We start from the raw sequence: 26,554 nt of genomic DNA, 5'->3' as shown, positions 1-26,554 counted from the left end.
GAGGTCTTCCAATAATCCAGTAGTCTCCTGGACATCATGGGATAGAAGGTAAACAAGAGATAAAGTTTGCATTTAGCTTGCCTTCTTGGGTGTCTTATTAAACGCAAGAAACAATGTCAGTTCTTGCCAGCTCTGTCCATCTCTGTCTGTCAGTCCTCAATAAACAGTTCTCCATGCAAAGTGCTCTACAGTGGAGCGTACAACAGTTTGTTAAGATCTACATATGAAAATTGGTATCATGAAACAACTTATTTTTTAAAAATAATGATGGACAATAATGTCTAAAATGCTAAGCTATTCAATTTGACATGAGTTATCTAGTCCAGCTTAAGGGCCTTCGCTACTATTTTGAAAATACATGATGCTCATAGAAAATGGTAGAAGGGTAAGCATCATACCAGGCAAGATTTAAAAACGAAAACACTTCTTCCCCATAGGCTGAAGTCTAAAATAATAATTCTTCTTCTTTCTTCTTTCTTCTTCTTCTTCTTTTTCTTCTTCTTCTTGTTTCTTGTTTCTTGTTTCTTCTTCTTTCTTCTTTCTTCTTTCTTCTTCTTCTTCTACTTCTTCTTCTTCTTTCTTCTTTCTTCTTTCTTCTTTCCTCTTCTTCCTTCTTCTTCTTTCTGTCCAAAAGCTATTAATGAAACCTAAACATAATGGGCCTGAGTCAATTAGGAAAGTAAGGCAAAAAAATAAGTAAATGGTCTCCGGGACAACTGTGTTACAATGCGAGGGGTGCAAATTAGTTTATTATTTTGCACATAAGATAAATACTGGCTGTTTTTTCATGTAGCACACAAATACTTGATAACTTTATTTTACACTAAAATTTAAAGTTGATCTAGGACATCCCCTACCGCAACTATAAATCTGTGCCCACATTTTAAATTTACCCCCACCCCCCATCTCCAATGTAACATGGTTTTGACCAGGTGCAAAGTTACTCTTTTTTATGCTTTGCTCTCCTTAATGACTCAGACCCAATGATTCATATACTACTGTTATTTATCCAATGATAAAGCATCACATTCACCCATGTGGGAAAACAACACTATCTCAGCATAGCAGAGGAATTTTTGCTTTCTATATAGAAACAGATGTTCCGTTTCAGTATAGGAATAAATGATTCTTATACTGTACTGCATTAACATTGTGTTCATACATGAGAGAACGTGGCTCTTTATTGCTAGATAAATACCACTTCTATAAACGGGTCGTAAACCGCCACCATGGTTTTTGTAAGCTCATATTATCATATCTGTACTGGTACATAAAATAGTTGCAGGTAAATATTTGTAAATCCTTTATACTGCAATACCCCTAGCCTCTCACAATTGCCAGCTATTGACAAATTTTACACTGTGGTTGTCCACGGGGCCAGGTAGGTTGTTTAGCGTTAATTTTAAACTGTAAATACACTATAAGACATGGACGTAGCCAGAGATTGTCGACACATAGTGCAATTTGCTCATTCCTGATCACGTTGTCCCCGAAATAATCACAGACAACCATTGTGTAATGTTAAAAAAAAGTCAGATATTGTGCAGGCTGGAAAATCTCTTTTCCCAATGATCAACATAAGCAAGACTTATCGGTATGTATAGAGCTTCCTGAGACATATGGTCCAATCGGCTAACAACTAAGATCTGCAAAACATGTCTAGGGTGGTTGTGGTGTTTGTGTTTAAGTTGGCCGTTGATTGTTTGGTGATTGGATAGTTCAGCCACATCTATTCACTTGTGGCTAACTTTATGAAAGGACTCCATGGGGTATATTTACTAAACTGTGGGATTGAAAAAAGTGGAGATGTTGGCTATAGCAACCAATCAGATTCTAGTTATTATTTATTTAGTGCATTCTACATAATGACAGCTAGAATCTGATTGGTTGCTATAGGCAACATCTCCTCCTTTTCAAACCCGCAGTTTAGTAAATAATCCCCCAGGCCTTTCATGTAATCATGCTAATTGTAACTGAAGCAATTATATTGCATTGGAGCCTATTTTTGGAGAGATAGTCAAAGCTCCATTAATGCTTAAAGTGGCTGCAGAAGAGAGGTGTGAGCGGGATGATAAATCAGCTACCACATTGTCTATAATGGCGGCTTCTCAGTGGCCAACCCACTCACCTCCCCCCTGCAGCATCACATGGTTTCAACCGGCACTGAGACACTAACCACTGAGCCTAAGGAAAAACAGCTGGGGAAGGGGTGAAGCTAAAAACCTGTAGGTGGTAGCCCGAGTGTAAATATATTTTTCTTAAGACATAAATGTATCCATTTGAATTCATAGCACTATTCTTCTCTCTGTAAAACAAATTCCTATTGCAACATACAAGATTATATATGCATCCGTTCTACTTTCCCTTCGAGCCAGCAACACTGAGAATCAAAAGGTTGGCGGATAAATCCCGGCGCCTCTACATGTTATTGTCATTTTTCATGATTATTTTACCTTGTGGCGGGTACATGAAACGTACCCGTTTTCATTATGATAAATGACCACTGAAGTCCTAAAAAATGTTTATGCCGTATACAGCGCAGAGATTTCCTCTAGTGTATTTTGCATGTGTAGAATATCAGCATATTCACAATAATTAGGTATATATTATTGCTAGAATTACATTACATGCTGTCATTTGGTGGGGAAGTTTCAGTTCTGACTTCATCCTGCAGTGTTACATTATGAACAAAATATTAACATCGCAGGTCAAAATTTACATTAAAACTGTATTTTGCTTGGACTCAGCACTGTGGCGTCCTGTTAGTGATAGGCGAGGAATGAATAACTCCTGAGAGGATACTAGACTGTATTCGAGCCAATTACAATCCAGGTTCTTTATCACGGCTACAATGTAAGCTGCAATATTTATTCGTTTAATTAACACTATCAGTGCAGGACATACTGCGAACCGCATTTTGCAACTGCGCTTTGCAAGCCAAACTAGCCCGCATACAGTTAAAATGTAAAATATTCAGCCCACTGTGATGCTCCGTATCAGTCTGGTTTATTAATATCTGTCATAGCCAACAAATAAATTAGGCATGAACTGTCCAAATTTAAAGTTCTTCCCTCCTCCTCCTCCTGTAGTTTTTTTCCCCCTTGTTTATCTATTGCAACGAACAGAATCTCGCATTCAAATTGGAATTCCTCATGAAATTTAAAATGCAATGTTATGTCGAATAAGGGAAAAAAAACACAAGCATGCTCTAGATGTTCCGCAATATTTGCATATTCTATTAATTGTTGCAAAAAGAAAAAAATTTAAGCAGCATTGCTTGAAGAGGTCCTATGTTGCCTTTTTTTATTGTATGTGTCCATTTTTGTGGTGTAAATGTATTCCTCAGTGTGCATGCAAACCAAACTGCTTCCATAGCGTGATTGATTTATAAAGTGGAATGGCAGTGTTTGTAGTAAACGTGAAAGTCATTTATATATATAATATGATTAAATACAAACACTAGTGATGGGCATAAGTATATGAATTTTTATGCCATATATACACCTGACGTGGAAATACTACTGTTCATAGTTTGAAGATATTGAGAAAGGTGCAACTCCACATACACAGGTAAGTCCGCAGTTTTAAGGTACATAAAGTGAGTGCAATTTGCGCTTTTTTAAAATTGGACAGGAATTGCACGCAGGTATGATTGTATTAGCGGATCTCAAGAAACGTCTCTAGTTGCATACGGATATACGTATGCTCTGGCTTTACAGAATTTGCCGTAAGCAGACAGACACGGCACTCTGAAGGATACACACAATGCATAGGTATATATATATATATCTGTAATATAAATGCCTAGTGGCGTGTGTTAGTCTGTCTGTGTGCGTGTGTGTGGAAAAAATAAAACCAAGCTGCAGCGCCACCTGCTGGGCAGAGTTATACACTGACCTACTAAATTCTCAGTGTGTGTGTGTGGAAAAAAAAATTCAGAAAGGGCTGAAATTTGGTATACTAAGATGTTTTTAATTTGTTAATTTAATTTGTTAATTGTTAAAAGTGTTTATAAAGATTTAAAAAAACATATATATATTTCTTGAAGGAGAAGTGACAGTTGGGAGTGGTTGGTGGTTGCCGGGGGTGACAGTGGGGAGTGGTTGGTGGTTGCCGGGGGTGACAGTGGGGAGTGGTTGGTGGTTGCCGGGGGTGACAGAGCGAGAGGAGTGTGATACTCAGGACCGCTGAGAGAGATCCCTGTGTCTGGATAGACATCTGGATAGATGTGGCGATGAAAATGAAGGATGAGGTGATGGAGAAGAATGATGAGGTGGTGACATGTGGACAAAATCACGTTAAAAAAGGGCGCTTACGTCGGGAAGTAATGCTCTTCCCCTGAGGAGGCCTGGGCTATGGCCCAAATGCATGACAAGAACCTTTTTAACACCTTAAGTAGCTTGATTTGACTAGAATGCATGAGTATCATGCATGGGTTAACTTGTATATATATTTTTATATATATATATATATATATATATATATATATATAAAGTCCCATCAGAAGGCACAAAAAAATTATTAAAAACATTAACACCTATTAATAAAATAATCATTAATAAAATGACATTATAAAAACTTCTTACCATAAAATACATATATCAGGATTTCCATACTGTACACCAGTGGATCCCAAACTTTCTCAGTTCCAGGCACCCTTAGGGTCTCCGTAATTATTTCAAGCCACCCCTAAGCCAAAGTAATTACCAAGTAGTCCCCTGCCTTGCTTTCCACCGGCCCTGGCCGCGGCACTCCTGTGAGATCGCCACGACACCCCAGGGAGACACGGCGCACACTTTGGGAACCACTGGTGTACACTATACATAAAAAATATTTTTTCAGTTATTCTTAATTGTAAACACATGATCTGGCATGTATACGCGACTGTCATCACTATCAGTCGACACATACATATAGCTGGTGCAAGTGATACAGATACAAATCACATAACTCAGAGATGCCCAGAGCTTGAATCGGACGTTGCTGTGTGCGCTCAAACCTTGTCACGCCCTTACTGTACATTGACTATGTGCCTCCGCTCCTTCCCTCCTCCATTACACCCTTCAAATCGTAGGCTGTCGCAAGTGTCCTTTGCATGTGAAGATGAATTGCATTCACTTATGTTCACTGGCGTATTCAGGGGCTGGCTGGGCTGGGGGTCATAGGGGCATCTGCCCACCGGGCCGGTCCCATACTGGGCAACCTTGGGCTGGGTAACTGGGCCACCTTCACCTTTCTCTTTAAAATGTCCCCAATAGGCTGCTGAATCGGGTCTTGCCCCACCGGAGCTAAAACTTTCCAGCTCTACGCTGGGCATATAGTCCGTTACTGAGCATGCGTACAAAAAATCTTTGACGCAAAATACGTCACGTATCAGAATTTACGTTTCTTAACAAATCAGGCCAGCGGTGAGCGTAATGTGTCTCATTCTAAATAAGGCTCTTAGTATTTAGCAAAACAAAAAAATGTGATGCCTCTGTAGAGAGCAAGTAATATAGCACACGTAATACAGTGGCTTCAAAATCATTCACACTGAGCTCTGTCTTTCACAAATTCTCCTGTGTTGTATGAAGGAAACCTGTATGGGAGTGAGCAAGAGACATATAGGACTTGCTATGGGTGTCATATGTATGTTTAACAGTTACATGATCAACATTTATATGGGCGACACCATAATATAGACAAGGTTGTAAAGTCGACAATAATTACATTGAAAGTATTATTAGGTCAACAATTCAAATGTAGACAGTATTATTAGATCGACAATAATATCCCTAATCATATAGCACTGTCTACATTGGACTTATCAACCTAATAAGTCTGTCGACATTTGAATTGTTGACCTAATGTCAATTTTCTGAATGTCGACCAAAATTAATGTCTAACTGCGGACAGTATACCCTTGCACCTCTTGCTATAGTATGCGCTCTACAATAGAAGAACATTGGACCTCATTTACAATGTGCAAAACTGCCAGGTTGTGGTGGAAAATCCTCTTTGCCGATGTTACGTGCCTTGACGAGAGCCGCTAATGCAAAATGCTGGAGAGGAGCAGACATCCGCACAGTAACGTACAACGGGTGCGTGGTGTCAGCTCTCCGTCATCATGCCAAGATAAGATACACTGCATGAATCCAAAGATGCAAATTTAAATGATCAAAAAATTAATATCCAGTAGCTGTTTATTACATTTATTGCATTTTCCAGATATAAAGTCTTGCAGTAGTACCTGCTGATTGATATGTTGATGATAATTCCCTAAGCAGTGGGGGACAACCACCGGTGTATACACAAGGCAAATAGGCCCTAAAATCTCTGCCTGCTTGCATGTTTTGCACAATAATAAAATGTGTTCTACTAACTGCACTCTACACACCCCAGAGGCTCTGTCACGTCCTGTCATGAGGATCTCAGGAAGTCTCCTGGGCTGTTCTTCTTTTCTTAAACTCCGATCTATTCCACAAGACTATTATTGATCAACCTTTAAACGATCATTGAAAATTCTGCTTACCCTGACTCCTCTTCTGGTGCTTTATATCAATTATGCTTTTTCCAATGAACCCACTTAAATCTGACTTCCTTTCACTTCACCCTCCCCCCCCCCCCCCCCCATACATTCTGGGCCTGATTCATTAAGGATCTTAAATTAAGAAATATCTTATTCCAGTCTCCTGGACAAAACCATGTTACAATACAAGGGGTGCAAATTAGTATTCTGTTTTGCACATAAGTTAAATACTGACTGTGTTTTCATGTAGCACACAAATATCAACTTTAAATTTCAGTGTACAAATAAGCTATCAAGTATGTGTGTGCTACATGAAAAAACAGTCAGTATTGAACTTATGTGCAAAACAAAATACTAATTTGCACCCCTTGTATTGTAACATGGTTTTGTCCAGGAGACTGAAATAAGATATTTCTTAATTTAAGATCCTTAATGAATCAGGCCCTCTGTCTCTTTTGTTTGCATTCTCCCTTTAGATTGTAAGCTCTCACAAGCAGCACCTGATTTACCCTCTGTTTGTATGTTCACCTCTTACTAATTCTATAGCCCTGCATAAAATGATGTTGCTTATTAAATTCTGAATCATCATCATTATCATTATTATCATCATCATTACCAAGATTATAATCTTCATCACCATCGGTCTAACCTGTGTTACCGGTAATTCTGGAACAGTGAAAAATGTAGCTTGAATCAAATAACATAGTGCATTGAATCTTTTAAAGGCCAATGCTAAGAAGGACTGTTAGTAGTTGTAAGAGATTATATTCATAAAATGTGTATTATGTTGTGCGCCTTATTTGTTGGACACTGCATTTCCAATGATAATGCATATAAATGTTACTGTTCATACACAGATAGTGATCCTTTATCATGACGCCGAACAGACTCGAACCATCAAGGTTAAATCACTTGTAATTGTAGTTGCATAAGAACTCTCTCTCAAACATAATATTAACATTACCACTACTGACAGGGCATGGCTCATATTATTCAACCTTGAATTGATATACCTCAAATGATTGCACCTTGGGGTGTCAACAAATGCTCCATTTGCCCTAACAACAATGCAGTGACTTACCTAATCCAGTGATCAATTATCCATAGTCTTAATAGACTGTAGCAGCACACTGGATTTTTGAAAGCACATGACAGAACGTGACTTGAACCATGGACCACTTATGTCAAGCTATTGTCATTTATTCTTTCTGGAATATTCACCCGAAGTGATCAGGTTACAGCAATGGGCGTCACACATTCGTATAGGACTGCATGTCAGATACCTGTTACATACACTCTGCTAGAGACTGTATTTAAACAGCAGTAAAAGAAAAACTGTATATTAGATTTACAAAATAGCTTTTGGGTCTATTGTACTCATTCATGGAAAGAAAAGAGTGCAGAAATCTAGACTTAGCCTTAGACTTTACTTTTTACTATTTTTTACAATAAGACCCCCTTCCTACATCTAGCAGAACCCCAGGTCCCAAGATTTGACACCCTATTTTTGAGGAGAAACCCACCCCATACAGTACTAGCAGTCCCATAATGTTCCATTGGCTGCAGATATTTACTTTGAAACTCAAGCCTGTGATCCCTGATGCATTGTGGGACTGCAGTCCAACATCGTGGGTGACTTTCTGCATTTGCTGAAAACCTAGGGGTATATTTACTAAACTGCGGGTTTGTTAAAGTGGAGATGTTGCCTATAGCAGCCAATCAGATTCTAGCTGTCATTTTGCAGAATGCACTAAATCAATGAAAGCTAGAATCTGATTGGTTGCTATAGGCAACATCTCCACTTTTTCAAACCAGCAGTTTAGTAAATCTAGCCTCTAGAGACTGTGCAGGTCTACTAATTAAGAAAAAATAATATTTCAATAACAAAAAAAAAATATTCTTTAAAAATATATATTCTTTATTCTTTTATAATTAAATAGAATTTACTTTTTTACTTTGTTTTATAAAATATAGTGCAGCATTTTATTGTGCTCAACATATTCTATATATTTGACTTTTAATTCTTTTCAGCCAGGATATCAGCAAACTTTATAAGGCATTTAATCTTCCTTTTGCCTTTTCAAATCATTTTAAGTGTTACTATTTAGATATTAACACATAGGGAATAATCTCGTTTGCTCAAGAATTGGCATGGAAACAGGACATCCCACAGAACAGATGCCGCGTACAGGAATATGAAATCTGTCCAATTACACTCATATTCTTACACTGGTCGTAACAAGAGATTCAACAACTAGCATATTTATTGAGTTTGATGCTATCTGAATCGACAGACACACACACAGTCCTGCAGTAAACCATTTTCAATTGATTGCTGGTGTTAAAGTCAATTTAGAACCTCACGGGACCTTTCAGCAAGCTGAAGTATTCCTAAAAAAATGTAGCAAGGATCGGTCCTTTAAAGGCACACTAACCTAGTTATTGAATTTGCTTAAAAGTGTAATCCCCCCTAAAAGTGAAGTGTGTTTCTTTTTTTCCTTTTTTATTTTTAATAAATTCTCTATTTAGAAAAATGTCTCGGTACAAAATCCGTAGAGTAATCACAAGGCTACATTAAAAAATGTGATTGATATAGCAAAAGTGTGGGTTTGAAAAAGTGGAGATGTTGCCTATAGCAACCTATCAGATTCTAGCTGTCATTTATTTAGCACATTCTACAAAATGACAGCTAGAATCTTATTGGTTGCTATAGGCAACATCTCCACTTTTTCAAACCTGCAGTTTAGTAAATATACCCCTGCTGCATTTTTCAAGTGTTTTAAGAGTGACTTTTTTATATTGAGATATTGGTATATTACTATGGGACAGCAGCCAAAACCCTGGGTCTCTGGGAACCTCATGTCCAACTATTATCTCTGAGATTCTGAAAACTTCCAGAAATTAGTAATACATGTACAATCCCACCATATATGGTAGAGCGTTCCAGGGGCCTCGATACATATTCAACGGGTTGGAGGCATTTGTGGGTGTATTTATGGAGAAAAGAAGGTCATCTGTACCACAGTATGTTTCTTTAACATAAATCACTCTGGTTATCAGTAAGAACACACATGGAGTTTCAAATTTTTCTCAGTGTTTTGACGTGATTGTTAGGTGTTATATCATTACCGTAGCACCCACAGTCACATGACATATAATTTAGCTTTGGAATGTTTGCAGCATAAAGCTCTTGCCCCTACTTCCTTTCCTCTGCCATTGCATGTCCACCAAGCAGCTTGGTGATTGACTGGCTCAAACTAAGAGATCAGTTCACACTCTCCTAATCTAAATGTTTGCAGGGGAGATACACTTTTAGCAGTGACAGCCCTAGGAATGTGAATTAGTATCGGAGTTATAGAAGATCCTCGTGGAAAATTCCGTTTCAGATTCATGTTACAGAGATGCAAAACCTACAGTTAAATTAAGAAAAGAAGTATGTGTATGATAATATCTTTAACTGTTCCCAACAAATATAATATGCACATGCTTGTAATAGTTTTAACTCTGCCTTGTGAAGGCATTGACCAAACCTAAGTAGATGTGTATCCAGTGGTCAAAATGGGCTGGTATACGGTGGTATGGCATAGCACCACTTCTCCTACTACCGTCATTGTAAAGCTATCATATTCCATTCACTTACATTTTCCATACAGTCACATCTAAAATTTCAGCTTTGACTATCTGTCCACATAATTCACAGCTCCCAACTGTCCAGATTGGCAGACCTCAAAAGAGCTGGGGCTTATACAATAATGGAAGGAGTTTCTTTCTAAAGTGGGCAACCATGACTTGGAACATGGCGGGATGGATCAGGGGTGGCACTTAGTCTAAATGTTGGGAGGTATGCCAAAACTATGGTAGTGAAATGACTGTCACACAATAAAATCCACACAAATCTCTTCCAGAAATGAAAAGGATTATGAGACAGGGAGAAAAAGAATGGCAATCTAATGAAAGATGAGCCCTGTAAATAGACTTAAGTTGAGTACACATATGTCCATCTGCCACTAGGCACTGTCTCATACGTGACCAGATTATGTGCAAAATTAACGCATATACTGGTCGGTTTCCATTATTATCCAACCGGATTTAAGATCATGTCTGATAATAGGTCAAACCATATCATGGGTTCATTACCGGGCGATTGCCAGATATCGTCAGTAATATTTTAGCATATTTGGCCAGCTTCAGTAATACCTTAACAAACATAGGTAAAGTATATATAATAAGCATCTTACAATATTATACATCTCAAAATATTTCTATTAGGCAATCGCTAAAGAGACAAAAGTAACGTTAAAGTGCCTTTAAAGAAAGGATTTTTTTTCGGTATTTTGTATTACTGTACACTTTCCAAAGTATTGTTTTGGAAATACATTATGAAATGTAGCAATTTAGGTGCTTAAATAACTATGAGGATTTCAATAACAGAAGATACATTTCTATTCCATATAGTATAAATTATAACATACTTCTAGATATAAAAGCCAGAATTCATGAATTCCTGAGCCTTCATCTTTCTGCTGACCTATATAATATTGCCCTCCCTGTCTTTTCAAGCATTCCAATAATTATCTTTACATACTGTATATATATATATATATATATATATATATATATATATATATATATATATATATATATGTTACTAAACCATCCTCACATTGCAGCAGTTTCTACATCTGCAAACACAAACAGTAGCAAATGAATTTATTTAAATGGTACATTCAGCAGTAAGCGGAATGGCAGTATATTCTTAGCGTATCGGGCCAGTGACAACATTCTGATATTGGGGAGGTTGTCATGATCAAGGTTGATAGGGGGATCTGTTGACAATGTAAAAGCTTCAGAATTCTGTTTGAATAGCTAATTAGTTGTTAACTATTTTGATACATTTCATGGTCCAAGTTCACTATGGAACAATCTAAGTTAAATTAGACATGCTCCTTACGTACAAAATATTTCTTCTAAGACTTACTTCTCACCAATTAGTAGGACAGCATCTTATATATGTTTTTTTCTTGGGACAATCACACAAGTTTTATGTGCCGATATTTAAAGGATTATTATTATTATATTAAGTGCAAAACCTGCAATGTAAATGTCGTTTTCTGAAACAATGCACCTATTTTTAAGCAAGGGGTGGAGAAGGTGAATTTACAGGGTCGTCCCTTAGTTTGTGGACAGTAAAAGTGCTTTTCTGTCCATGCAAAAGAACTTGCACACCATCGCAAGCAGTAAAATTCCATCCTTAGCCTATAATTTCAATGGTGCACCTTTTGCACATATCAAAGTGACCGGTTGACTGTTGCAGGCATCCAATCAGTGAACTCAACACAAGCGGAGTCATCGGCTCAGACATTCAAAATACTCCTGTCAACCATGAATGGAGAATGAGCTGTTGCAGAAGCAGAAGGTTTGGGGGTGGGGATGGTAGTGGGAGTGATTATTTACTGAACTGGGAGGGTCCAGGATAAGAGATCCCCATAATTTTGCTTATAGTGGGGGTTTACTATTACCAGATATTTTGAAGGTACACACTATTGTTTTTTCAATCATAAAGTTTGGATAGTTTAGTGGCTTTCCTGTGAGTATCCTAGGCTGCACACTCATACATTCGCTTAAGTCCTTTTACTACTATTTTATTTGGATACTGTATATTTTATTCACATATGTTATTTAATTGCGGCATGCAATGAGTCATATTGTGCCTGATTTAGTGCTGCATATATCCCGTTAGTCCTATACATAAATGGATACAGACATCACCTAAGCCTGTCCTTGTTAATTAAATGAGGGCATTGGCCTAGAAAAGTCAACATTTTATTAGCTAATTCTTTTTACTCCCTGAATGTGGACAGCCAGGAGTTCAGCAAATGTCACAGCGATGTTTTAACAGAAACAAGCTCAGACAGCGCTTAGTGTCCGTACGTAGGCCCAGGATGATAAGTCATTATCCCAAGAAACTATATATACGTATGAGAATGAGTAATATAATCAGGCAGGCACGGAAGGAGAACTGTATCTAACGAAATATAAGTTTTACATCTTACTTTGGCAATGCGCACCTGACACGTAGCTGCTGCCATCGCTGCAGACAGATCAAGATGCCTTTGGCCATGAACAACCTTGTATATAGGCCAGAGTCACTGAAGGAATTCACAGTGGCCTACGTAAAACTGATCACAAACTGCAACGGTGATGGTGTTCCCATTAATCTAAGATAATGAGACATCTCAGCTAGGGAAGGAATATTTAGACCAGGGCACTGAAATAATCGCAGATCCACGTGACACGGAGAAAAAAAAGTACACCGCAGTTTCTTAACACAGTGCAGTATTATATTATAATATTATTATAAAAAAATGTTGAGTGAGATTACTGAAATAAGATAAGGGGGAGAGTGCTCATTTTTAGGAGGTTCCTTGCTATGTGGACTTTTGATGGGATATTTATTCTTCTGTAAAGTCCAGCGCTTCACATTTGTCTGTCTCTCAACATACCAAGCTGCAAATGTAGTGACTGACGCCTGTCAGTCTGTCATTGTCATTACATAAGTCCCAGCATTTGAAATCTCTAACGCGGGACGCGATCACGCCTCCTCTAAAAGGTAGGGGTGTTTGTCACAATGGGCTCCTAGTGGTGTGCCTAGCACTTCTGAAGTTCCAGGCCACATCTAATCCCATCCCCTTAAAACACCCCTGATTTGCAACATGCACCAGTGGTGTGAGCAGCACTCACTCACCATGGTCAGCGGGGACTTATCTCCCAACTTCCAGCGAGTCAGGACAAACGTGCCGACCCGCAGGACGGTCCCCTCACATTGGGCCTGTCCAGCTGAAATCGAAACAGTTGGAAGTTATGGGTATTGTGAGTCTATGTAAATTTAAGTCTGTGTATCAGCCTGTGTATGTGTGTCAGAGTGTCAGCCATTGGCACTTTGAGCCTGTGCGTAAGTGTGAGTCTGCATGTAAGTCATAGTTGCCTACTCTCCCGGAATGTCCGGGAGACTCCCGAATTTCTGGGAGTCCTCCGAATCTCCCGCGAGAGCAAGCAATTCGCCCTGACCCTGGTTGGCTGTGTAAACTAAATGGAGGGGGTTGGGCCTAGTGACACCATGGGCGTGTCATCGTTGCCCCACCCCTGTTTTTATTGGTCCAGATCAGTGATGTCCGTTTTGGGGGCGGGGCTAATGATGCAATACTTTGAGCCCCGCCCCCACACACCCACCTGCACCCCGGACCTCCTGGGAATCATCTTGCCCATGTTGGCAAGTATGATGTAAGTCTATGGCAGTGTGGATCTGTGTGTTAAGGAACAGTATTGTTTTGTTTTTTTTAATTAAAACTTGTTTCTTATAAAGATTATCCTACTTTACCTAATAGAATATACCTACTTTAAATTGTTATGGATATTAGAAGTCATGGAACTCCTTGGGATCCTTACAATATATAATCTTATATATTAACAGATAGTGTATCGGTAAAAAATCACCAATTATAATGTTATTTTGCACAGGCTCATGGATGCAAGCATATCATTAATATGTAAAATGCACAGAATAAACATAATCTACCATGACTGTTAACATTAGTTGCGAGTTAAATTTTAATGTAGGACAATAAACATAAGATTTCATTGACATTTACCATAACATTTGTTTATTCTACACGGTCAGGCGTATTTAATAAGGCATCGGGAAAAGCCAAGTGCTAACATGCTCATCTGTGCTGGTAGCAGCTAGCACAATTCATCAACAACAGGTTTATGAGATCCACGGTTTTTTCAAAATATCCTCAGCACTTATATACTGTTTGCAAATAACGCCTACTTTAACCAGACAGCTATGACAGTTTTTAGTGCTTATTTTTGTATTGCTCATAATGTTAATCTCACCGCTAAGAGACTTTCTGTGAAAAATGCCTGACGCTATACTGGCATATTCTATTTTTAGCCGCCTTTTGACATTTGAGCACTCTTCGCAGTCCTCAATCTAAATGACTATGTTGAGCATTATTATAAATTACTGCTTCATTTGTTATGTGTCAGTTACCTGGACAGTGGTGTGATAATCTTTGATCGGAATCCTCTAGGGCAACGTAATGTAGTTGCAAATGTAACGTATTGATGGCTGCAGCGCTAACTGAATGCTAATTGTCATTTTAGCTTCACACCGACCTGGATCCGGGGACTAGCAGAATCAAGTACATTCTGTCTGGAGAGGGAGCTGGGACAATCTTTGTGATTAATGACAAGACGGGAGATATTCATGCAATGAAAAGACTTGATCGGGAGGAGAAGGCTGAGTACACTTTGACGGCCCAGGCTGTGGATAGGGATACAAACAAGCCTTTGGAAGCCTCTTCGGAATTCATAATCAAAGTTCAGGACATTAATGACAACGCACCGGAGTTCCTTAATGGACCGTATCATGCCACCGTTCCAGAGATGTCTCTTGTGGGTAGGTACACCGCCATGTTTATCTACAATATTCATCCTGATATTGCTATGGTGATATACTTTATGGCCTGGGTTCTGGTCCTGTGGTGAGTCAGGGGTGCTACAGATAGATTTAAGGGGTACTTCAATCTGTTAATTATAACTCAAAATAATATTACGGAATTAGTAAAAAAAAACAAAAAAACATACAACACTAATCAGAAAGCCTATATTACAACAGCTAAATATTTAATGAGTGGCTTGGCATCACTTTATCAAGATTAGGGGGTACGTTGAAGACAATTACACACTTAATGGGGTACTTAGTGTAAACAAACACACCTTCGGGGATCCTTGGTAAAGCATACTTGCCTACATTGGAAAGGACTCCTCCAGGAGGGGGAGGAGGGCGTGTTGGGGCAGGGCCCGATGGGGCACATCATTTGGCCCCACCTCCTAGACATCAAACATGGTTTCGAGCCAATTACAGCAGGGGCAGGGCCACAATGATGTGAGATTTACGTCCTAATCCCCCAACCACTTTACTATTGTGGCAATTAGAAAACGGGAGGTTGCCTCTATCCCCGGGAGTCCGGGAGGACTCCCAGAAATTCAGGAGTCTCCTGGACATTACGGGAGAGTAGGCAAAACTTACCTTCACACGGATATATGTTATAAAAAAAGGTTCAGAAACCCTGCCCTGTGGTATATTGAAATGTGATTTAGGTTCGTTGTACCTAGACAGATGGTCATGAAATTTAAATTTTTGCTTGCTAGATATGAAATCGATACACGTGGTCATTTTTTGTTTTTATAAAATCACATTTTCACAATTATTATGCCAACTAGTGACCTGCATGTAGTATGCCACGACTTAAATTGTGCAAAGCAATTTGAATTGTATGTATAAAGCACTTGCATTTAAACCTCATGAGGTTTTTTTTTTTTTGGGGAGGGTTTGTAGATATATAATTATTTTCATGTAAGTTTCTTCTGAAAAAAGATGACTTTAAAAAAGCTATATATGTCTGACTACCATCTTGATTGTTGCTTAGCAACCATCTCCAATATGAAGTTGTCAGCCCCACCCCCTTCCTTACAACTAGTACTGTATGCCTTGACTGCCAGCTGAATCATTAAAGAAGGGGGAAGTTTCTGACAACTACAGCATGAAGATGGTTGTCAGGGGACTGTTTAACTATCAGAGCAATATGCAGTAGGATAGAGCCCTCCACTTTTCAAGGCTCTCATTATTTTGAATTAGAAATTCAGTACAGCTATGCAAAGGACGTTTACTTGGTCTTTAAATACTATCGTTTGTTACAGATATTTATATCCAGCAATCCTTAAAATCCGCAGGCATTCCGGAATCTAATTTTTACCAGGCATTGTGGGTTAAAAATCACTAAGTGGAAAAATAAAAATTCCTTTTACAATCACCCTTTCATTCCTTCTTCCACCAATAGTAATTTGTTGTGGATAGTTCTTTCAATTATTTACCTAATTCGAATGATCCATTTTAATTGAACAATAAGCCAGGAACTCTCTGATTGCGCACAGTATTTAAATGTTCCAGAGATGCTTCATTAGGCCAAATTTAGTTCTCAACCATTTCATCTGTAAGTAAGGTGTCGATGCTCAGACTCTGATGATAAGTCTTCTATAGCCTAACAATGGATTTGTAATATATTTCTTTAGCTGCAACACCTGGTATATTAATATATGTTTATTAATAGGACAGATAGTTATATGCACACAAAAAAATATATCTGCTCCTATGTATTTTGCTTATCTTTTATTGAAGGGATTGAGCGACTTGTCAAAGATCCTGATTTTCCAAACACATTCCTACGATTTTGGCATTATAAGAGGTGTGGCCTCATAAAAATGGGTGTGGTTTGTGAATAATTTAATTTGTGAAATGCAGGGGTTGGCTGGCAAATTTTAGCCCGGGAGAGGGGAGGGGGGGTTCGGGGCTGGACTCGGTTCAGGAACATTTTAAAGGTAGCACATTGACCCAGCCCAAGGCAGCACGGTGGCTTAATGGTTAGCACTTCTGCCTCACAGCACTGGGGTCATGAGTTTGATCCCCGACCATGGCCTTATCTGTGTGGAGTTTGTATGTTCTCCCCGTGTTTGCATGGGTTTCCTCTGGGTGCTCCGGTTTCCTCCCACACCCCAAAAACATATTGGTAGGTTAATTGGCTGCTATTAAATTGACCCTAGTCTCCCTGTGTGTGTCTGTGTGTGTTAAGAAAGTTAGACTGTAAGCTCCAATGGGGGCAGGGACTGATGTGAGTGAGTTCTCTGTACAGCGCTGCAGAATTAGTGGCGCTATATAAATAAATAGATGATGATGATGAAGGTAGCCCACTATGGAACTCTGCTCCCCTGCCTCCCAGCTAGCCCCTGAAGAAAATCTAATGTAATGTATGAAAGCAGATAAAAAGGATAAAGGTACTGCACACGATTCACCTATGTGAAAATATCTACAATAAATTCTGTTAGTAGTTGCCAGCTCCCTTTAATCTCTGTCCATGATCATTTATTTATTAATATCAGAGTCTCCATCAGGGAAATGCTACTGCTTAACTAAGGTCAGTAACTAAACTGAAGAGTAAAGATTTAGAAAGTGTAGTGCACTTAACAGACAATATTTCATTATTTGGCAATTATTTTATTATATCCGATTTCAGTCCATTATTCACTTCCCCATACTAATGATAAAAAAAATTCACCTTCATTGATTATCCATTAAAAAGTTTTTTAGAATTTTAAAAATATTAAAAGAAACCAGAGAATGTATCTAAACTGTGTAAGTGTATCATCATCATCATCATCATTTATTTATATAGCGCCACTAATTCCGCAGCGCTGTACAGAGAACTCATTCACATCAGTCCCTGCCCCTTTGGAGCTTACAGTCTAAATTTCCTAACACACACACTCACAGATAGATAGAGAGAGAGACTATGGTTAATTTGATAGCAGCCAATTAACTTACTAGTATGTTTTTGGAGAGTGGGAGGAAACTGGAGCACCCAGAGGAAAGCCACGCAAACACAGGGAGAACATACAAACACCACACAGATAAGGCCATGGTCGGGAATTGAACTCATGAAGGCAGTGCTGTGAGGCAGAAGTGCTAACCACTAGGCCACCGTGCTGCCCGTGTATACAATTTAAAAGAACTGTACGCTGAGTTTAGTTATAATTATTTATCTGTAATATTTCAAATGCATTGTCCTTTCAAGTTTATAAAATATTGGTTGGGGTGGTGTTTCAATCCTGGTATTAATAACAGACTGGAATGATAATAATGTTGTTATTATCACCTTAAATCTATGTTATCGTCACATTTTCTACAATATCAGAGGATTACAATGTTCTAATGATTGTTATTATTTAAGGGAAAGAAAGATCTATATTTGTAGCATGCATATTCTTTTCTAATTAATATATCGGTGCAGTTAGCTCAGTGTCCGTATTTTTGGATGATTAACAGCACAATGGCTCGTTGCAGATACCCTTGTATTTTCAAGTAGATGTAGCAATGAGACGGGTTCTAACTATCCCTTCTATTCTGTGACTTTGTAGCGTAGTACTATAGATGAAGTGAGCTATCACTCTTACACCGTCTCCAATATTACTTCTCTGCACCAGCTGAGATGCTTAATCAGTTGGTAGTGTCTGTATAAGGATTAAGAGATCCTTCTAATCGAATCTCTCATCTAAGACCATAGTCTATTGCAGGGTCCAAGATTCGTCTACAAGATTGCTAGCTGTGCTAATCCTCACTGTCAAGATGCCGCATCCTAAGCCTCCACTATCTCAATAATAAAAAGCAATAAGAAAAGCAACCTCTTTATAGTAATGAAATATAAGAGGAAGTAATAAACTCAGCATACATCGCAACACGCGTTTCGCAGTGAAGTGTTTTTCAAGTATGAATGCATTTTCAGCATATTTACTAATCAAGCTTATAGATATATATATATATATATATATATTGGAACACAAAAAGACAGGGGGCGCCAACATAGTGCATTACAAGGATTAAAAATGCAAATGCAATTCCAAAGATAGGTTTTTACCCGTACCAGATGGTGGTAAACTGATAGCCAAATAGAATACAGTTCTTGCTAGAGACACTGGAAATCTGTACCAAGCCTGGATGGCAGATGGAACCTTCCAATACGATATCAATACTGATCGATCAGTCGGCGGAGACATCAGTGCAACCCGTTTAATCGCATTCACTTTGCAAAGTGACATCCTAATGGAAAGAGGACACTGATTAGTGTTAGTCGAATCCACAGGTGTTTCCTGATCATCACCTTATCGTATTGGAAGGTTCCATCTGCCATCCAGGCTTGGTACAGATTTCCAGTGTCTCTAGCAAGAACTGTATTCTATTTGGCTATCAGTTTACCACCATCTGGTACGGGTAAAAACCTATCTTTGGAATTGCATTTGCATTTTTAATCCTTGTAATGCACTATGTTGGCACCCCCTGTCTTTATGTGTTCCAATTACTAGGTCTGACACTTGCAGACAGGTGTTGAATGACCGGGGAGCTGCCTATTACATATAAGTATTATCTTTATTTTTTCACATTATATAACTAAGCACTCTTGGCTTAAAGATTTTCTTTGATATATATATATATATATATATATATATATATATATATATATATATATATATGTGCATATATATATTTCCATATATATATATATATATATATATATATATATATATAAATGTCTAGTGGCGTGTGTTAGTCTGTCTGTCTGTGTGTGTGTGTAAAAAATAAAACCAAGCTGCAGCGCCACCTGCTGGGCGGAGTTATACACTGACCTACTAAAATCTTAGTGTGTGTGGGGAAAAAAATTCAGAAAGGGCTGAAATTTGGTATACTAAGATGTTTTTAATTTGTTAATTTAATTTGTTAATTGTTAAAAGTGTTTATAAAGATTTAAAAATATATATATATATTTCTTGAAGGAGAAGTGACAGTTGGGAGTGGTTGGTGGTTGAGGCCTGGGCTATGGCCCAAATGCATGAAAAGAACCTTTTTAACACCTTAAGTAGCTTGATTTGACTAGAATGCATGAGTATCATGCACAGGTTAACTTGTATATATATATATCTTTTCTAAATATACTGGGGGTACATTTATGGAACTATATGTACGGGTAGCTGTAAACTATTAAATGGGTTCTGTAACCCATAACAACTACTGTCATTTTAGTAGTACAGTTTAAAAATTTTCATCAGACATCAAATTGGTTGCCATGGGTTTCAAAATATATACTGAATGACTGAATGACAAACAATAAGCTGCTTTCATAAACTTCCCAACTGTATTTAAGGATTCATTCTTTCGGGCTTACTTTTTTCACTTGTTCATTACCAGTAAACAATTAAATGTGTACCATTCAGAGATTATCAGTTCCTTTTTTTGTACTCTAAGTACACACGCGCTGTCGAAACATTCCATTCATTGATGTATATGTAGTTTGACCTCACTTTGGGGGTCCTTTGAGACCTGTTCATTATTGTGTCTCAAAGCAGTACTGAAGCATAAAATACTATGTGTTTTCCTTTGTGCTTTGACGGACATTCATATACAACTGTATTATATCTTACCACTTTTTAATGATTATGAACGCTGAAGGCAGCATCAAAATTGACAGCTTGTCAGAAAGCATGTGTTTACCGGTTCAGTTGGTTACTTTATTTTTTGGTGACTATGCATCAGAGGATGTTTACAAGGCTTTTCTGTCGCTCATTGAATGTCTGATTTATATGCCCCTGTGTTTGAGATATTAAATTGGACATTATTAGCTTACTATCCGCTGTGTATCTACGGAACATTTTAGAACATTGCTCAGTTCCACCTCCCTCTTGAAGGATACATAAGTATATTTTGCAGGGTATTTTTTAATTAAATATCTTCAAAACATTATCCTGTTCACCTCTTTAATATTTTAATTGAACTCTTTATCATTGAATGCCCTGGACAAATTTAAAGGAAGTGTCCGAGCCCAGAGCCTTAAAGGTGGACTTGCTACAGTAACGGTTGGTGTTATATACACTACGTTGGAAAGTGTATCCAGCAATTGACTATACTTAGAATAGGGCTGATGTTAGTAAAATAGATTGTTTGGGGTCTATAAAAGTGGTCATAGCCTTTAAGCACAGACAGGCTGCTTTGAACATAGTTAGTACAATAAGTAGGCTCGGTAGAAAAGTACAGCACTTTATGATAATAAGTAACAATTAAGAGGAGAAAAGATATCGTTTACGTACCATGACTTCAGTGACATAGTTGCAGGTGTCTGCATTTAGGTTGCAAAACCATGTAGATATACAAGTCAATTGTGGCATTCTTATTTAGAATAGGACAAATTGTGAATCTCCGCACTTGTATTATGATTGACTTGTCGAACAGAGAACAATGAACCTGATTGGAATGGTTTTTCCTGGGCGTTTGGAAACATCTGCATTTCACTCTATCCGTGGAGTGAAATAGAAATATATGCAAAACAATATGTTTCCCAGTCTAAAATAAAATACTGAAATACTCCAGATCTGAACGGGGAAATAAAGGAACTGTAAACATTTCCTGGTCTGCCACTTGCTTTTCTTTTAAACGAACCACTAAAGATTCGGTAGAACCACTATCCTAAAATCCACTCCCTGCTGCTGGGACTTGTAGTCCTACACCAAAAACAGACACATAGGCTGCCTACCACTGCTATAGAAAATGAAAAGACAGATAAAGGAGGTGGATATAAACCAGCAGGTAATTTCAGAAGTGCACAATAGATACAAGTTAATTATAAGTGTATAAATTAAGATTATTCATGCAATTGAAATTATTGGATTTGCCATGTACTACTGCATATGTTTTATCCTATTTAATATTCTGTATGGCTACTCAGCTGACAAGTAATAAATGGATAGCGGGTAATAATATACGTTCATGATATGGCAAGAACAAGTGAGCGTGATGTATCAAAAAACAGTGTAAATGATTATTTATTTAATCTTTCTGGCCCGTTTCCACAACTTGTGTCATTGCAGATGTGTACCAGATGTTTAAATAGCAGCTCCATAAGGAACACAATGTATTCTATGTTATCAGGCATACTAATCATTAGTTTACACTGAAAGACAAGGGAAAAGGGGTGGTGGACATGCTATAGTTTCAGTGGTTTTCAATGGTTCTTCGGAGGGTATTCAATTGATCGTGAGATTTTTTTTTAAGACCGCGTTAAGTCATTTTAACGCTGTTTTTTTTATCATTTTCAAGCGGGTTAACTTTACCCGCGATTCAATTCCATTTTTAACGCTCCAATTTAAAAAAAAAAAAACGGTCCTCTCGCGGTCCAGTAGAAGGTCTATTGAAAGTATAGGGTGTGCGAGAGGCAGCCGCGTTAAAAACTATTCAATTGTTTTTTAACGCAGCGCATTAAACTGCTCAAAATGCTGTTTTATCTCGCACCTCTTTGGGGTGTGATAAAAATAAAAAACCTCTAAAAAAACTATTTGAATTCATGTAATAATTAGAAAAAAATTATCAGTAATGTCTAACATGTAAAAGTTGATTTTCATGTTAAAAAAATAATGAAATAAAAACAACATTAAAAAAATAAAAATCACTGATTAAATATATTTATGTATGTTTTTGATTCAAATAAGTTTGCACTAATGTGTTTTGACATGGTATAGATGATTCTATAGTAAAAAATAGTCACATAAAAAAATATGCCAAAGAAATTACTGTAATGTAGATATTATCAACTAGAATGGTTGTGTAATGCAATAAAATGTATGAAAATGTATGCCAATCCTTTTTTTTGTGTTATACATGACCGCGTTAAAACTCCCCTTCACTCCCCTAAAAACTCGCAAACACAATGATTAACGTGCGTGGGCAGCGTTTCCTCTTTTTTAATTGAATTGCACGAGTTTTCACACTGCGCTAACTAAAAACGGTCGCTATAGCAGTTAAAGTGATTTTTTTAACGCGGTGGGAAAAAAAAATCTTGCGCCCAATTGAATAACCCCCTTCATATATTAAAAACAGAGAATGTGTTGCTATTTGGCAGAACCATTTGGCTGATACACACTAGACCAGTGTTTCCCTTGATGGAGCACAGGTGTAGTCATTACTGATTGACACATAGGGTCGTATTCAATTGTTCCTCCGGCCGCCGGAAAAACGAGCGCTCTAAAACTATTACCGTTTATACGGTAATTACTCGCTGAATTTTATCTCCCAGCTCCCTGAGCTGCGAGATGAAATTCAGCGAGTAAACTACCATATTAACGTTTATTTTTGTTTGTTTTTTTTTAATATATTTTTATTCAGTTTTTTGTCAAAAACAACAAAAAAAATATAAACGGTACAGTATTTGTTATGCTCAAACAATTCATAACAATATTAACAACAAGAGTTTGCAAAATAGGTGAGACATAGAACTCGGGGTCACCACAAACGTAGTGGTCCGCAGGATTAGTAATATGCAGATAAACGAGAGTCAAAAGAGATATGGTTATGAGATATCCAGAGTACCGTGAGGGGAAACTGGATAGGGGGAAAGGGAAGGGAAATAGTGGAAGTGGAACATGGAGGGGAGACAGTTTGGGGGGGGGGGGGAAGGAAGGAATGTTAGTAAGGGGAAAAGCAAAGAAGAAGGAGGAAGGGGAAGTAGAACCTAGAAAGACTCAGCGCCGACAATTACTAAGGTAACATTGTTTTCATTCTTTAAGAAGGGGAAGGTGTAGCAGAGAAGTAATCTTGCCGCTTGTGCCATGTGGAGAGAAATTTGTAAGGGCGATCATTAACTACACTAGTCATGTGCTCTAGGTTGTGTATTTGCCAAACACTTTGAATTAGTTCTGAAACAGAAGGGCTCACTGATTGTTTCCATTTCTTGGCTATTAAGCATCTGGCTGCGGTCAGGATATGGCCCGGGAGTAACCACATAATTTTGTGGGTGTCAGGGGGAAGTCGAGGGGGGAGAAAGTATGAAAGATGGAATGGAGATCTTAGATTAGACACTTTATAAATAAGGTCAGCTACCTCCTTCCAGAAGGGGATGATTTTTGGGCAGCTCCACCAGATGTGGGACAGGGAGCCACGCTGGCCACAGTTGCGCCAGCAGAGGTCCGAAGTTGCCGGATAGATTGTTTTAAGTCTGGATGGGACTAAATACCACAGGAAAAAAAGTTTGTAGGAGTTTTTTTTTATATTTGTACAGATGGAGGATTTGGCGACTGCCTCGCGTATCTCAGTCCATTCCTCAGGATCCAGAGACTCGGCAATCTCCTCCTCCCAGCGGAGCTCATGAGTCTCCTTGTCAGGCAGATTATGATTCAATAGTAGAGAATAGAAAGTAGATATCAAGCCTTTAGAAGACATTTTGTTTTTACAGAAGGTTTCTAGGGGGGAGCGATTGTGAGGAGCACGAGGGTCTATTAAGGAGGAGAAAATGTGACGAATTTGAAGATATTGGTAAAACACGGAGGACGAGAGATGGAAACGCTTACGAAGATCAGCAAAGGTTGGAAAAAAAAACATTGGGACAATATCGGAAAGAAACAAAATATTCTGTTTTGTCCATTGGGAGAAAGATTTCGGGTTGACCCCTGGAGGGAAAGAGGGGTTATGCCATAGAGGGAACATCCGCTTGGGATTAGACAGGAGTTTAAAAGTGCGGGTGCTATATCTCCATATTTCAATAGAGAAACGAACTGTAGGGAGGAGGGAGAGAAGGGGAGGAAGGTCCTTAGGGTCTAGCCAGAACAAAATACTGGGAGATAGCATCTGGAGGAGGTCAGCCTCTGTGTCAACCCAAAGCCTAGTTTGGGGGGGGAGAATGAGAAAGAATGACTTGGGTGAGATGTGACGCCAGGTAGTATTTATGGAGGCACGGTAGCACCACACCACCATTCCGGGCGTGACGAAAGAGAACTTTGAGACGAACTCTAGGACGACGGCCGGACCATATAAATTGTGAGATGCTTGCCTGGAGATCTTTCAGAAAGAGTGATGGGACACGTACAGGGAGAGTCTGGAAAAGGTAAAGAATCCTTGGAAGAATATTCATCTTAACTGAAGCCACTCTACCAATCCAAGAGATATACCTTGGGGACCAGGACTTGAGATCGCGCTTCAGGGTGGATGCTAGTGGGGGAAGGTTGGCCGAAAATAGACGATCATATGTTTTGGTGAGATTGACACCTAAGTATTTACGTATTAACGTTTTTTGCGCGCAATATTACCGTATAAACGGTAATAGTTTTAGAGCGCTCGCTTTTCCGGCGGTCGAAGGAACAATTGAATACTCCCCATAGTAACAGATCCACAGGTGGTATAATTACAATGTGTCAGTCAGTAATGAACACACCTGTGCTGCAGCAAGGAGATCTGGAAAGCATGTACTGTTAGGGGTACCCGAGGAATGAGTTTGGGAAACACTGCACTGCACAGTTAGACAAGCTAGGCTCCTGTCTAGGGCTCAGAGGTCACTGAGTAGCTCAGATTAGCCTGACCTATTTTAATGTTTTGGGCTTTTAATAAAAATGGAGAAGGAAGGGGTTCCAAACCATACCTAGGAACCCATTCGTTCTTAATATGTCTCTGCACTAGGCAACATAATTTATCAACCCTCTGCTTACTATAAGTATCCAAAGTCCATATTTCATTGATGTTCATAAGCTCTGAGTACAAGTCAAAGCAATTGCTAAACTGATCACAATTATAAACTTAAGGGGGAGGCTTCTGGAGACCTATTTTCTATCTGTTCACACAGGCACAGCGTTTTCTATTACATAGTAGCTGTATGATTAGCTGCTGGAGTCATTACTGTGTCCGTAGATATCCTCATCAGTAAGGTATCCCTGCATGTATTAAAGAGTGGTCTATTGTGTGGAGAGCAAAAACTCTACACTTTCACATGAGATTTTCATATCCAAACCATCCCACCAGGATCACTTGCCATGTTAAATTAAAAAGAATTTAGTTAAAAAGTTACCCCACCCTGCCTTAAAGTAACTAAGCAGCCCAACTTACTCAACATCGGTCTAGATCCTCGGGGAAGGGACCCAAAAAACTTATCAGACCCACTCACTTAGCGAGCATCGGCTCAACTCCAAATAGCAACGGACCATTTAACCTACCCCTGATCATTGGGTCCCAGGGTAAGTAGTGACAACCTCATGGGTACACTCACAGCCCCTGAGTGTCATTGCCTACTGGTGCTTGTAGAACTACAAGTGCCAACATGCAACACTGCATCTGTAATCCCACAATAGTGTCCAATGTAATTGGCCACAAATAAAATACAAAATTACAACCCCACCCCTCAGTAAAATTAAAATGTTGCCCCCAATAAGTAACTAAAACCTTTTTTCTCATTTTGGGGTATATTTACTAAACTGCGGGTTTGAAAAAGTGGAGATGTTGCCTATAGCAACCAATCAGATTCTAGCTGACATTTTATAGGATGTACTAAATAAATGATAACTAGAATCTGATTGGTTGCTCTAGGCAACTTCTCCACTTTTCAAACCCGCAGTTTTGTAAATATA

At 38.5% G+C, this 26,554-nt stretch overlaps 1 protein-coding gene across 1 annotated transcript in view; it reads left to right on the top strand.

Annotated features, from left to right (window-relative positions):
- Positions 1-26,554, top strand: part of CDH8 (cadherin 8) — a 288,359-nt gene that overhangs the window by 80,413 nt on the left and 181,392 nt on the right. Inside the window, exon 3 of the mRNA XM_075189000.1 lies at positions 14,675-14,969. Within this exon, the coding sequence (XP_075045101.1) occupies positions 14,675-14,969 (295 nt within the window). The remainder of the gene's footprint in view (positions 1-14,674; positions 14,970-26,554) is intronic.

The sequence above is a fragment of the Mixophyes fleayi genome, chromosome 10, assembly GCF_038048845.1.
Source record: "Mixophyes fleayi isolate aMixFle1 chromosome 10, aMixFle1.hap1, whole genome shotgun sequence".
Classification (NCBI taxonomy): domain Eukaryota; kingdom Metazoa; phylum Chordata; class Amphibia; order Anura; family Limnodynastidae; genus Mixophyes; species Mixophyes fleayi.
This window is presented reverse-complemented; position numbering and strand designations above follow the sequence as displayed.